The following is a 15679-nucleotide window of genomic DNA, read 5'->3' as shown; positions in this document are numbered from 1 at the left end:
CCCAAACCTAACATGAAGAGCCAGGGCTCTGGAAACGTCACTGGTTTGAAATTCGAAAATCGTACTCGTACTTGTAGCCCAATCTAAACGTCCCTATTATTAGGGAATTTTAGATTTGGGTACGAGTACGAGAGCGACGTTTCAATTCTAGTTTTCAGGCTTCACATTATCACATCACATACCCATTTCATCCCATGAGCTACCCTCTCTGCCTAAAACCAGCACGAAGAACTAGGACTCTGGAAACGTCACTGATTCGAACGTCGAAAATCGTACTCGTACGCAATCTCGTACTCGTAGTTCAATCTATAAAGCTCCCTATTAACTACTCCGCTAGTGCAACTTTGCATTCAGAGAACAATTCAATCGAAGATTTCTTGTGATAAACGCTTTTTTAAGAGATTTTGTCTCCACTTCACAACAAATGAACACACAGCTAATAGAAAAATAGCTTTATTTGGAGATAAATCAGTAACTGGTCGTTGACGGGTATAAACTCTCATCGCTGATCACTTGCACAAAGTCCTTGTGGATTCTTGTAAAAAGCCCATCTTCAAATTAGGTACACGAACGTAACGGTCATAGGTCAACGAATCAACCACTTTTTCCGCTGTGTTAACCGTTCTGTAATTTCTCTAATACACGAGGCACGCTGTAATCCAACTCTGAATACCTCGAACTATGAGCTGGACTATGGCCGCCATGGATGTAGAGCGACGTTCGTCGTCGTCGTCGCGCGTATGCGCCCACGAGCAATACCTCTCGCCATGATGACCATAAGAAAAGCAATTCATGGGTTTTTACGTGTATGGTGTTCCGCTTAGAGGCAAATTCGGGCCGCCGAAGCTCCGCTACTCCATTGTAGTTTTCGGCAAAACGATGATATAAACCTTTAAATATTGAGCTAAACACTTGGCCTAAAAAAATACACGGCAAAATTTACCTCTCTAGCTAGCTAGCTAGCTATATATTTTTTATCTTACTTTCTTTATTTTATTTTTTTTAGGAGGGGGAGAGGGCAGGGGCGGTGGGAGTTCCAGGGCGGAGTGAAAGACAAAAAGTTTGGGAAAGAAAAAGGTCAGAAGGGTTAAAAAAAAGTCTAACAGATAAAATTGGGCTCAAATGGAATTCGCTAGAAAACCATCCTCTGTGATCATCAAGAAACTGATACAATAAAAAATATATTTTAATTAAACTTTATTTCTGACTGCCCTGTGATTTCTCTAATTTATGTTTTTTGTACAAATGGTACTTTATCATGTAACTGTAAACTAGCTAACCGCGATTTGTATTTACTATTGACAATGGCACAACCCTTACAAGTAGCTACTCTTTAATAACACAACTACGTATTCATAGATTTAGTGATATATTAATTATTTACCAAAAGGGAAGGCTAGAAAGTTTGTTAACAAACTACTAAAAGTAAAAAATGTCGAGGCCCGTTTGTTCCAAGAAAGATCTAAACACGAGCAGGGTTAGCATAAAATTTTAAATTAGTGATTTCTGGTTTTTCTTTTATATAGGTTTCGCTCAGCGCCTCGTGGCGTTGAAAACGCGTTTGCATTCACTTTCTTATTATGTATTTAATTTTAGCAAATGAACTTCGATTCAAACTTGCTTTAATTCATGTGCTTCATTTCGACATAGCAAACCTTACATCACATTACCAGAGGGGAAAAATAATAATACAAACAGCGAGAAATCTCGTATCAAAAGAAATCGTGCTTAAAACAACCAGGCCCAGACATTTCCTCAATTTGTATAAGAAAGTATCTAGATATTCTTGTATAAACGCAAGGAACAGCAGTTAAAAACTGAAACATCAAGTTCTACTTCATTTGTAGTATAAGAAACTTACAACAGTTGAAAAACACTTCGAAAAGTCGCAGAAAGCGCAACTCTGAAGGTTGTTCTTCATAACAATTTTTTGATTTTTGCTCTAGATCTTCACAATATTCAGTCGTGAACGGTGAACAGCAAAGAAGGCCGAGAGGTGTAATCATAAAACTGCAATGAACGAACATTACTGTACATTACCTCTCACATGCCCAGTGCTAAACTGAAAACAACAACAGGTCATTTAAGACTTTCAAATGTTAAACATGTGTTTTCTATAAACGATAATTAGAATATTTTCACGTCGTTTAAATAAACTAAATTGTCCGAGCTGATACGGCGAGGTGGGGAGATTTCCAGCAAGGACTTGGTCACGCTGTCATGAAGGCGAACTACCGTCTTCAATTTTGAGCCTCTTCCATATACACACTACATTAGTGTCGGCAACAGCTACAATGTAATCCAGATTACTGCTGGCGCTGACTTGGTTGAACACCTTTGTTGTCTCGTTTGGACACGCCAGAACCTAAAAATGAAATTGCCAAACTACAGTTAAACCTCTCTACAATGGCTATCTTGGGGACAGAGGAAAGTGGTCGTTATAGAGAGGTGGCCGTCATGGGGAGGTAGGCGTGTAATATGACACCTGCTCTTTCGGGGGTTATAACATTTTAAAGCGATGACGTATTGTGTGACGTCATCACTTTATGCTGGCAAGCATGCATTCCTTTGGATAGTGATTTCGCATAGTTTGTCGCGCTTATGTCCGTGCGCTTGTGTCGCGCACTTTTTATCCCCCTGTGGAAGCGAAATGCACTCAGGGAGTTCCTTTGCTGCTTTCCTTTGCTGTTTGTAGATTCAGCGGAGTGCTTTTAATTGGAGCTTTTAAAAGAAGATTTAGGGGTGGATTTTGGTTTAAACAGTATCGGATAAATTTGCGTTCAGGGGCAAACTCATAAGAACATACCCTCCATACATACAAGTTTAGATAGACAAGTAAGTCGCACAGGCGATAGGTGAAGGCTTTGCGGCTTTCCTTTGCCGTTTGTAGGATCAGCAGACTGCTTTTAATCGATATGACAAGTATACAGTTAAAACAACAAATTAATTTCCGGTGAGGTAATTAGTATTGCCAAATATTTTTAAAGATGATAAGGTGTCGCTTTCAGAGAGAGTAACATTCCTTTGCGGGTTACCTTTGCGGCTTTCCTTTGCTGTTTGTAGGATCAGCGGAGTGCTTTCAATTTCAGCTTTTAAAGGAAGATTTGGGGTTGATTTTGGTTTATACAGTGTCGGATAAATTTGCGCTCACGGGCAAACTCATAATAACATATCTTCGATACATACATTTTAGATAGACAAGCGGGTCGCACACGCGATATGAAAAGTCAAGAGAAAATGATTTTCTCTTGGACAAGTATATGGTTAAAACAACAAATTAATTTCCGGTGAGGTAATTAGCTTTGCCAAATATCTTTAAAGATAATAAGGTGTTGATTTCAGAGAGAGGAACTTTTCAGCGGAGTGCTTTTTATTTGGGTTGGTACATTTCGCTGACCCCTAGCACATGGACTAACAAGATGGACCTGGTACATGAACTACTTGAATGAACCACCAATGGACTACCCTAAATGTAAACCCCTAAAATTTCTAACCCAAAACTTTAAGAATCAGTTTGTCTGCTCATGTTCCAATCTTCTAGGAACAATTTTTAAACGTCATCGTTTCTGCATGCATTGCGTGCCGTTTATTATATTTAAATAACCTAATGCTGACTGTAGCATAGAAATACCTAACGCAATCAAAATATCTCAATAAAACGTAAACCAAACAGAAACAAAGACCAACGACGCGCGGCACGGATCAAGTTTCGTGACCTTTTACGCTATAACACGCAGTTGATTAACTCGTTGATTAACTGGCCGTTGTGGAGAGGTTATCTTTGTAGTTTGGGACGCGTTTTAGTGACCGTTGTCGTTGTGGAGAGGTGGCTGTTGTAGAGAGGTTAAAATAAGAGTGAATGTATGGACCGTCCACCGGGGCGAAAAAAAGTGGCTGTTGTAGAGAGATGGCCGCTATAGGGAGGTAGGGATGTAATATGACATCACCGTCAATGGAGGTTTGACTGTAGTAGCGACTTATACCTACAGCACATGATAAAACAGGACGCCGCTTAACACAAGCAACGCGACGGGAGACCGACGCGATGTTATATAAGAGTTCAGTTTGTACGGCGCTCTGTAGGAGTTTGTAGTATATAAAATATCGAATTATTCTCGCACTTTGATCTGTTCTTACTAATGATCTATAGGAGGACAGACGAATAGATATGTTCAGTAATGGATCAAAGATGACGTCAACATGTGGTAAAAACAAAAGGTAACACACGAGTCGTTAGGTGAATGTGTCACTGATGTTCTTACCACATTTTGACATCTTGTGATCTATTTAACTATTAGACCCGTAGCCAGCAAGGGCTACGGGTCAATAGCCCATGAGGCGAAGCCGAATGGGCTATTGACCCGTGGTCCTTGAGGGCGAAGGGTCTAATTGTTTTAGTGTCATCCAACTAGTCGGACAGAAAAGGCAATAATAAAGTTAGCAAATGCAAATTGAAGAAATATTGATTTGGGAATAAAACGAAAGAAAGCGTCACGCTCGATTGCGCCAATAGTCCCCTAGTAGCGTAGCCAATTAAAATGCAGGATTTGCATTAGTCCACTAATTGGGTGATACTAAAACAGAATATATAGTGAGTAGCGTAGCCAATCAGAGAACGGCATTCGTGATAGAACCCAAGTGGATTTATACTAATACTGAACAGACGCACGGCAACAGGGCATCTATCTGTTTTATATTAAAGAATCTGTTAATAACGTCATCTAAACGTCTGTCCTCCAATAGATCATAAGTAAGAACCAAAAATGCAAGAAAAATTTGACTTATTATATAACATGTAAACACCTTTTATTTGTATTGTTTAGTAGGGCAACTGTATTGTAATGAGTGTAAGTGTAGGTTATTGTAATTCTATCATTGTAAGTAGTTTCTTTTTTTTTGGTCTGTTTAGTGTATCTTTGTATGTTGTTACCATTCCAAGTAAAATAATAAAATATATATATAACGTGTTTTTCATTTACCTGTGTCTGTTCAATGTCATGTTTGTCCATAGTTTTCGCCTCTGACAAGCAGGATTCCATATCATAAAGCCAAACAGATCCTGCATCGTCCCCAGCCAACAACACCGAGCAAGCTGACAAAAAGACGTTCAATAAAACTCAGGTCAAACATGGAAGTGAAGAACAATTGTTAATCATTCTTGTTGAGGTTGCATACAAATCTCTAACAGGTTCGCTGGGCTCACTCACGAGAGATACCATCAAATTAGCATGGTTCAGTGTCACATATATCAAGGTCACATTTCAGTCATTATAACAGTGAGTAAAGCCTAGGGGGGGGGGGGGGGGGTACTCTGTAAATCTTTGGGTGCGGGTGTTTTGCTGGGACCCTGAAACCCTTAGCCTGTACTAGACCATGATCAGCTTCATAATAAATTATTCTGCAACCCTATTCTAGACAACCCACCAAAAACCCCAACCCTGTCCCAAACTAGCTAACTTCCATGCAGAACCTTTATCACTATCATAGTCCAACAAATGCTAACTAAACCAATATCGTACAAAGTCATTTCCCAGTTTCAATTTCTATTATGGAAACCCGGTAAAGAGCCCCGTTCTAAACTAAATTATTTATACACTTGCCACTTCTCTGGTAAATTACACCCTACTCTAGACCAAAACTGTCTGATTTCTATTCCCCTTCCCAGACTAAACTGCCTGAAAACAATACTCTTCACAGTGGCACACCCATACAGCTTATCTATGGGAGTTCCCCCACCCTTGCCTCCCAAGTAAGGGTAATCACGCACCAGGCACATAGTGGAATTTCAAGAAAGGTACTTCTGTTTGTCTCCATGGCATCTTGTATGCCACTCTGAAATCATTCTGAAACACAATCAAAAACTTAGCGTCAACACTGGCACGGCTAATTCATTTCCATTTTAGGAGAGTGTTATTCATTCTCCAGCCTAAAAAGCAAAATAATGGGCGAGAGAATCTAATGTAAGTTGCTTCTTCAAATCCTGTTTTCTTTTCATCTTGCTTTGTTTACAAGCAATGCATGCTTTAATATCGTCCAACAGAATAAGACTTGGCAGCAAATAAATTCTACCACACCACATCATGCCATCTATTCTGACAAGTTCTCTAATCTTTCATTCTCAATTACAAACAAAACTATAAATTGACAACTTTTATTTTCTGAAAACCTCATGCCAAATGTTAACAGAACTTGCAGAAACAACTGACGTAATCAGGGACAAAATAACTACTTTTCGTAGAAAAAAAAAAAATAAGCAACCAGATTCACTGCACACACCTGTATCATTTCAGACTCAGAGTACCAAACATGTATGCATCCTTCTTCAACTCTCTTAGTTGCTGGAGAAAAGAATTTTAACTCTTTATGACACATGTGAAGAAAGTTGTGAAAATGTGAGGAATCAATGTGAAAGTACAAATTATGTACTCATTGTATCACTGTGTACTAACAAAAACAGCAAACATGTTCTGTTTCCTTCTGGCAGTGGAAATGGAGACACCTACATGCAGTTTAAGAAAACACACTTTGAACTGACACAATGCTTAAACGCCAACTTCACTGTAGCTTCAATGTACAGTATGGATACACTTTAGGTAGTGCCTTCTAAGATGAAAGACTGAACAAGACTATGGTTTTCATAAGACAACTGGATCATGCTTGTCACCTATTCAAATCTCTCTCTTAGTGGACATTTCAATTCTTCGTTTTTGCTTGGAGATGTGCTATTATCACTGGTCAGAATTTTGCAAACTATGTATAAAGATACCTGTATCAGGGTAAATGAGTGCAAATGACTGAGGAATTAACACAAGACAAATGAATTGCATCTTACCAATTAAGCTGTCTGAAAGGCATACTATACTGTCTAAAGGAATGATCTTTTTGCCAGGAAAATCCAACTTGCCAAAATATGTTCTACAAGAACAGAAGTCAGCACATTAAGTTTTTGCATTTTTGGAATACCCAAGTTTAACAAAAGTAATTTAACACCTATTCAGATGCATGTATGTCGTGTAATATTAAAAATGCTAAATGCATAGTGTAATTGCCTTACAGATAAGAATTTGAAGTTATTAGACATAAATGACAAGGCTGATTTAGAAATCACCAACCTGCATTATACTTCATCCCTTATTTAACTGTAATTTCTCTCTTTTGGTTTGTATATTTTGATTTTACTATATAATTATACCTTAATCTAGCAAACTTGAAAATGTTGAGATATTTCTGTAATGTGGGTGCCCACTTATTTAAGAAACAAGGTCAGTAGTTTATGCTACATAGGTTAGGTCTAGTTAACGACAACCTACAGGGTCTGAAATTAACCATTTCTTAAGGGAGCCAACTGGCGACTAACCTAAAAATTCACCAGATGAAAGGCTTTGGTCACCAAAGACAAGTGTTAGTGTGTTTTTGGTTTCTTGCTCGCCACGCCATGATCGTGGCTTCGCCGCTCAATTTGCCGCAAACTAAAGATAACAATCCCTCTGGAACCCAGGGTATAATTTACCTTAATTTATAGTAAAGCACAAAATTTAACCTTTCAACAAAATGTTCCCATTTAACGCAATATACATAGAACTATTAAAGGAGAGACTCACAAAAGCTGTGTAACGGTAACAGAGTCCTACATCTTAATGAGCGTGTTTCTCAACGTTCTTGTGAAGGCTTCGGATTTCTTTCTCTTATTATTTCCATTTAGTTGGAACTATGCTGGTATCCTGTTAAGTTCTGTGTATGAGACATATGAGGGCCCTCTTTCTATACCTAGATTCAACTAAGTCTGCAATTAAACTATCTGTTCTGTGCCGAAACGGAATGAAAACACAATGACGATCAATGTGCTAGTGCCAGGCCCTCACACTTTTTTATTGCTCAAACAAGTCCCCCACCTAAGTTGGTGGCCATGATAAAAAATATTGAGATAGAGCAGCAAATCACGAAATGATCACAAAGAGCTGATATTCATCTTTCGCACATGTAGTACGGGGTAAGACAACGCCACAACTCGTATTTCAGAACTGGAATTTTCTGGTATTTTGGTAAAGTATTAAGAATTTAGCGTACCTGTTTCCGTCGATGCTTTTGATCTCATTACGACTCATCACGATTTTGCCACGTCACGTTTTCGCCCACGATATCCATTTTCAGAAGTGTAGCAGCTCTTGTAAGCTTGTTATTCTCTTCAATGTTAGCAGCTGTTATTGTTTTAGAGGCTAGGGGCATTGTTTCTGTTGTTTGTTCTATTGTTCTCTCAAAGGGTAGCAAGCCATTCATGAGAAACCTTACAAGAGCTGCTACATCACCCTCTGTTTTGGGAGAAGCCGCTGAAACAATATGGCGCCAGGTAAATATGGTGATCGTAAAATCGTCGCTTCATTTTACTACAATTGTCCTCAGGAGCTTTTTGTTTTCTTTTAAAAAAAAGCTCTTTTACCTTGGAATTTCAAATGCTGAGGGGACAAATAAAGGTTAGTCGCATGCTGGCGACCAGTTTTAAAATTCTGGTCGCCGACACTTAATTTTTGGTCGCATTGAACACCAGTCAGTCGCAATTTCAGACCCTGACCTACTAAGTGCAGAGTATTCCAGAATGATGAAACCTACTGAAATGAAACACATCCAGAAAACAAGTCTTTGTTATTGAATAATAAACATTTCACCTTTTGTCTCCTTTTTGACTTTTCCCATCAAAAAGTTTCCACACATAACATCCATCGTCACACCCTCCAACAACCACTTTACCATGTGGCGGGATAGAGAACAGACGCACTATTGAGCGAGACTTCAATGTCAACAGGAGTCTGAAAATGGAAAAAGAATTGATTATGCCACCCTCTCAATCCAGCATTGAACACCCTTCAGGTAACTATTTAAAAGCGTGGTTAAGTTGCATAAAAGTTATTATTTTCTTTTAGAAAATAGCCCAAATAAAATACACTTGCTGATTGGTTCAAGATCACATCTCTAAAACTCATAGAAACACAGAACTACCATAGCACGAGCTGTTGCTGAAATGATGGTACGAGCAAAGAGAATTCACATTTTGGTGATCAGAGTAAAGTTGTTTTCTTTTTTTGTTGCGGAATTTTCTAAAAGAAATAGAAAACCCGTTCTCTCTATTTCTATCCAGTTAACACTACAAAAAAGCTGTGGAAGCACTCGCCTGTTGGCTCATGCTCCCACAGCATTTCACATTCTCCCAAACTTCCACTTGTGTTTCTATAACTTGATAAATACAAGGTACATTGTCTATTTCTTAATTATTCACCTGCAGTTCAATAAACTTACTGTGATTTTCCTTGATACTCAGCTGCTTTAGGCAATCCAATTTCCCAAACCATAATAGTATTATCATCAGCTGCACTCAGTAGCCACGTGGGATGATGAGGGTGAAAAACCAAACATTCTAAAACTCCTTTGTGACCTTGAATTTCCTCAAAACACACTAGCTGATTAGGTTCTATTATCTTAATGTCATTTTGATATCCTCCCGCCGCTATGAGGTTGGCTTTTCTTTTCTTATCAGTGTCATAGTCCAAATATACCGTAGTCCACGCTAGACAGTAAAATGTTTCTCCAGGTTGCTTGTATTTTTTCATGACTCGTCCTGTACTGCAATCAACAAAGCAGACTGAATCTCCACCACATGTCGCACATGTTGTTGTTGTGTGACCTAACCAAAACAAAGAAATCACAAAACCATGTGTAGAACACACAAGGCAAGCAACATGAAAACATGCACAAGTAGTTTCCCACCCATTCAATAATAGCTGATACCCAAGAAGAGAAAAACTTTTCACACCTTTCCTTGACTTTGGCAAATTACAATTTTCTGACTAGATATTAAATTCCCTATCTTTCCTTAGATCTTGAAGAACAAATTTTTCCTGACTTTTTCCAAACATTTGGCAACCATCCAAATTACAGTACAACACTTTTTCATTTGTCAGTTTCTATACTGGATTACTAAATGTGTGACTGTACTGAATTGGTTTTTAATTGGTCACCAGTCTATTTTCCACAAACTGTACCACTGGGGCAGAAGTTACACTCGTTACCTTTTCTTTCAGGGTCTGGTTCAAACTCGCAGCCCCATACTTGTGTTTTCCTGTCTGTGGGATCATTGTTTAGTGAATGTGTTTGCAGCAAATGAGAGACTGCAAACTGACAGTGTGCAGGACTTGCACTGTCACTTTCAGCCTATTAAATAAGGGAACAGACAATCACTTTAATAAATAGCATCATGTTCCATTATTTCATAGTAGGTTACAAAATAATATTCACAGCAAACAACTGCACGTAGCTGGTGTAACAGAATTGTTATAGCAGTTTTCATTAAGCAAAGAAACCAGAACCCACCATGAAAGTAGACAAAAAAAATAATAACTCAAAGTCAAAATGTTACTAAACCAATTTGTTGAGTGGCAGTAGCAGATTATGTGTCACTGTCAATTGGTCATGTTATAAGGAACACAAAAAACAGTTGACTACTGTATGGTACACATATATAGCAGCATTAAATTGAACAAGTTCTGTTTGCCATCAGTTACTTTCAGGTCAGTCATAACAAATTATCAATCAACAACAACCAGACACTCCTACAACTATAATATTACTGTATACCTTGACTTCTTTTCTAGGTGTCCTGTCTCTCTTTTTTCCCGGTTTACCTTCTGGTGTTTTTGCACTCTTTGTTTTACCTCCTGCGTCACTTGCAGCTTTGGTTTTGTCCTCTTCCAGTTGTCCATTCACTGCAATATAATAAAACACACATGATGATTTCCAACACAAACTAGTAATCGAAAGTTAGCTTTACATGTACATCAATATGTGGCCCTGAATGGAGTGTAAAGAGGCACAACAAATTAAAGTAAAGTACAGTAAAGTAAAACTTTATTTAAACAGGGTGGCCTGTTCAGCTCAAAGGCTGGTATCCATAGGCACCCTGTATAAATAACGTCAGGTTAAAAATAACAACAACTCAGCATAAGGCTTAAACACAGTTCGCTTGATTTAGATTCTAATGTATGACCCTTAAAATACAAGTAGGTCCTACTGAGTGGTGAGCATACTACAGCATACTAATATGGACACCTCTCTAATATAAGCAGTTTCCTATGTACCCACAAAATTATCATACACTTCTTCTAAAAAAACCCTCTATAATACGGACCCTCTCTAAAACGGACACTAAATCTTGTCCCTAGGGAGCAAATTCATACAAATTAAAAAGAACTCAGTCATGGTTTGTGCATAATGAAAAGTTTTTCAAATTTTTCAAATTCATCATTTGTAATCTGTGTCAATCTTCTCCATCCTTAGCCATCCTTGTTCCTTTATGGTTTATCATTGTGTCTTTGGTGTTTTTCCAGTTATTAAACTGTTATTTTCAGGTTTCCTACCATTAAAAGGTAATTTTGTATGTGACCAAAATAACTCCAAATAGCATGACTGAGCCCCTTTAACCTCTTTATTACGAACACTCCAGGGACCAGGTGTTGATAATTTGCAGTATGTACCATTTCCTGTGAGCAGTTACACAAATATTGACACTTTATCATTCAGTGATACCAATACCAGAACATGTCAAAATGTTAGTTTTCAAAACTTACATTTACAAATGCAAACACTCTAAACTGTCAGTGGAGACTTAAAAGTGATGTCATGATTTGTAGTGACCCCTCCAATACGGACACCTTTCTAATACTGACACTTCGCTTTGTCCCTTCAGTGTCCGTATTAGAGAGGTTTGACCATGCAAGTAAAATAACACACTACATGACATGTATAGTGACTGCACCTTCAGTAGTTTTCTGTTTCTTGACAGGTGGTTCTACTGTAGCCTTCTCCTCACTCTTCATATTCTTTAAATAAAGTTCTCCTAAAATTGTAAGCTGGTCAAAATTGTTCAGTTAATATTCTTAGTCTTATCAGTAGGGCTAAATGAAAAGTTTGCTCAAGAAAACGTATTAGTTGATTATTAAAATACTAATTAATGATCATTTAACTTATTTAAATACCTTAAATTCTCTATAGTTTTTTAGAATGGCAGGACCACAAGTAACTTCTGTCTGAAATAAATAAACATTTAGTTATTTTAAAGCAACACATACATAATAAGGAAATCACTACACAATGAAAAATAAATGGACATACAAACAAACAAACAAACTAACAGAGATGTCCTGACCCAGTGTGCACAAAAGAAGTACCTTTTTGCAATCTACATATACACAGACAGGAATGCTTTTCAGCCTACAGCCCACAGAAGAGACCTTGTTAGACGACTTTATCATATGATTCATACCTTGAGTTTTTCAATGAACTCATTTTCAAGTTCAGTTCTTTTATCATCTTCCAACTGATTGTACTTCGTGTTAAATTGCTTCTTCCATACTTCAGTAATCTACAAAAAAAAGAGTTCAAATGGAATTTGTTAAAGATCACTGAGTGCAATAACATTACTTGGGCAGGCTTGATCTTTTCGCTTTGTTTCTTTTAGCACTTTTTTGCAAAATGATATTGTAATGATGGTTTAAATAAGAGACTCAACATTGAACTGTTCATTAAGTCTTATAGACATGTTCACAAACCCTTTGATACATTAGAAACAAATCTATACTTTTTCAACATCTCTGCTGATTACATTTTACTTTAAACTTGCCTGTGTGGATCCAGGATTTCTTTGAAACCGAGATTAACTCAGGCCACAGCATTTAAGAAAAAAGGAATTCTTTCAATCTCTAAACCTGGTACTAGCCATTTAAAGGATGGATTTCCCCTATCCACCTGTTAAATCACTATCAAGAAGATAGTGCAGTTTGTTTGCTCAACACTTTTCCACTGGGTGGTGACTTATCAGGGGAATAGCATAATTTATCCACCCTTTGAACTGGGTCCACTAGTCATTATGTGGCTTTCATTTCCCAACCTTCTGTGACATGGTAGAATCCAATCTATTAACAGCATCCCTCATCAGACTGATATCCTACAAGAGTAAATACAGTTGTATGAAGTTAAAAAAATGACTGCTCCAAAACAGGTCTTTATATAATAGGTGGAGTAAACACTTCAGCTTGTCAATAAACATCGCACACAGTGATTTTCGATATCTCCCTTTGAAATATAACCAGCTGCAGTTTGCTCTATGTCTGTAGAACCTTGGTCTACAACTTGACCAAGAATTATCAAGTAGTTCAAAACCATGATGTGTTATTGCCTGATAAAATTACAATGGACCAAGGTTCATTCATGAGCATTTATGAGCTGCCTGACGCCTGCTTGGTAATAAAATAATGTACATGAGGTAAAATTTTAATAAGCTCAAAAACACTGACAGGGTAGGCCAGGCAAATTCAAGATTATCTATCTCTAAGAATAAAATATCATGGCTAACCTTTCCATCCAGTATCTTTAACAGGGGACACAGGGACACTAGTTTGTATCTGTCTGAAACCTGTACATAAAAAAAAAAAACAAACCAAGGTTGCAGGTAGTCAAATTGAAAGTCATAATTAGCAGTACTCACAGATCTCTTTACTCAATAATGATCTTCCAGGTGTATATATGAAATGCGAAACCCTTACAGGAAATACTGTTAGTACCAATAACATAGAGAGAGTAGTGCTTTTTACACTGTCTTACTGATTGGTATTTTTTATTACCAATAAATAATAATACATGCATTTTATGACTGTTTTAAAATCTTTCTCCTCTGGTTTGCTGGTAACTGTGCAGCAATGACCAAATTATGGCACACATTCAGTTTAGCTAATAAAAGCAAACCCTTTGTTGCCAGTTTTATTTTGTACCACAAGTTGATTTAACCTGTTTTGCAGATAACATTTTGTGGTATACATTTTTGAAACCAGTTGTGAGTTTACTCTTTACTATATCCGTTGTCTCATATTCATTACAATAATCTGAAAGAAAACAAGATTAAAGTCAAATCAAAAACCAACATAAACTCAGCAGCTTATTATATATAATATACAAATCATAATGAGGACCCATGTCACACTTGACGAAAACTATTAAAACATCTTGATGTCTGATCAACTCTCATCTTGTTACCTCCAGAGTTGGATTATTGGTCACATCTAGACTTTCAAGATTAGGAAATGCCATTAATCCCTCCACATTATTAAGCTGGTTGTTGGCAAAACTGAGAACTTTCACTTGTGGTAGGGCTCCATCTTGGACTATAGCCGTTAGCTTGTTTTTTGACAGATCAACTTCCTCAAGATTTGGCAAACGTTGCAGTAACTCAGCTGGTATGCAAGTTAAACCAAGTCCTGACAAGCTAAAATTCAGAAAAGGAAAAATAAAAAACAAAATTATTACAAAATATTTAGTTCTTTTATCGTTGATCTACTAAATCAAGAACTAATGTTGTCTTGATCAGACACCTGGCATAAAAATGACACCAACTAGGTGAGTTTGTTACTTAAAGTAGCTCAAAGTTGGGACAACTCTGCACATGAGGAAGGATGTCAAATAGCCTTCCCAACTTTTCTTAATGCAGGAAAAGTTTGGTTTTGTATATGAATCGACAAGAGCTAGAATGGATAGCCATATAAGAGAGTCTATATTAAAGGAGACTGACCAAGAACACTGTTTAAAATAACTAAGATGAGTCGGTGATTAACAAACTGATCTGATCGTTTGAAACAGCAGAAAATCACACAAATAATGGACAGGGGTCATAGAACATAGGTATTACAGATAGACAAAAATAGACACAGCTAAAAGAGCTTTAAAATATTCCTGATGTCTGTTGCAAAGTTTAGCTTTCATTGCATGCATGAATTACAGTAAATGATCATAATGGTCAGAAAATCCTCTTTGTCCATTTAACAGATGAGACTTTTTCTGAGTAGAAAATACTTTCTTTTCAGCCTTGATTACAGGATTCATAATTGTAGCCATTATGCAAGAATGTCCATTTACTACAGACAGTATGCACAGATGTTTACCCGGTCCATATAAGCATATGCACTCTACTGACAGCAGACTGGTTCAAGCAACAATAAGAGCTGTCAAACATCAACAGTGTAAAAAATAGTGCCAGAAAAACAATTAGCATTCTTCACCAAACGAGGCGAAATTCATAAATTCATATTAAATAATCTACAAAAAACACAACGTGGTCATTCAAGTTAATTTATGACATGTCAGCTGACAGTGGTGGAGGTCATCCCAACATCCGGAGTTCAAATTTGGCATTCAGTAACAAGATCACACAAGCACAGAAGAAAACGCCACCAAAATACTTCAGGTTACTTCTCCTGTAAGTTTACAGACACTCGCTTCACCACATCACACCGTTAATATGTACATCGAAACTTAAGCTTTCTAATTAATTTCGCTCAGAGGATAACAATTGTGAACAAACTGTGTGCAGATCTTGCGGTATACTCACTTTAGCTGCCGGATTTCAGACAGTTCTTTCGAGCCAGAGCGCTTCTTGATGTCCTCCAGCGTGATTTTTGGACCACTCGACATCCTCCACGCTGCAGAATCTCGACAAATATCACAAAAGAGACACTAAACACACGATAAGTCACATCCGTCACAGACATTCGAAGACTACCGTAGTAAACAGTATCAAGAACACGTGTGTGATGAGCACAGATGTCATGCGCAGTACCAGAAGTGGTGCGGTGTTACAATAGCT

At 37.5% G+C, this 15679-nt stretch overlaps 1 protein-coding gene across 2 annotated transcripts; it reads right to left on the bottom strand.

The window, feature by feature from the left end:
* Positions 1-498: 498 nt before the first annotated feature.
* LOC145462395 (leucine-rich repeat and WD repeat-containing protein 1-like) lies at positions 499-15509 on the bottom strand. Of its 2 annotated transcripts, XM_081445914.1 has the most exons (16): positions 15425-15509; positions 14077-14305; positions 13400-13459; positions 12935-12991; positions 12311-12409; positions 12024-12074; positions 11804-11897; positions 10627-10754; positions 10062-10203; positions 9292-9676; positions 8664-8804; positions 6833-6915; positions 6277-6338; positions 5768-5843; positions 4980-5092; positions 499-2365 (listed from the first exon to the last, which is right to left on the bottom strand). In XM_081445914.1, exons 1-16 carry the CDS (start codon positions 15505-15507, stop codon positions 2219-2221), a joined length of 1950 nt encoding a protein of 649 aa, XP_081302040.1. In that variant the 5' UTR covers positions 15508-15509; the 3' UTR covers positions 499-2218. The 2 variants fall into 2 exon arrangements, with proteins under 2 accessions (XP_081302040.1, XP_081302039.1); XM_081445913.1 differs by lacking the exon at positions 499-2365 and having other exon boundaries at positions 2382-5092.
* Positions 15510-15679: the final 170 nt, after the last annotated feature.

Source organism: Orbicella franksi, chromosome 12 (assembly GCF_964199315.1).
Source record: "Orbicella franksi chromosome 12, jaOrbFran1.1, whole genome shotgun sequence".
Taxonomy (NCBI): domain Eukaryota; kingdom Metazoa; phylum Cnidaria; class Anthozoa; order Scleractinia; family Merulinidae; genus Orbicella; species Orbicella franksi.
Note: the sequence above shows the minus strand (reverse complement) of the source record. Positions and strands in the feature narration are given on the sequence as shown.

Excerpts from the sequence above, each read along its gene's own strand:
- LOC145462395 (XM_081445913.1), bottom strand. The coding sequence starts at position 15,507 with ATGTCGAGTGGTCCAAAAATCACGCTGGAGGACATCAAGAAGCGCTCT. Across the intron at positions 12,410-12,934 it reads ATTCTACCATGTCACAGAAG|ATTACTGAAGTATGGAAGAA; the intron begins GTTGGGAAATGA and ends TTTTTTTTGTAG. Across the intron at positions 6,916-8,663 it reads AGTCAAAAAGGAGACAAAAG|AACATATTTTGGCAAGTTGG; the intron begins GTGAAATGTTTA and ends CTGTTCTTGTAG.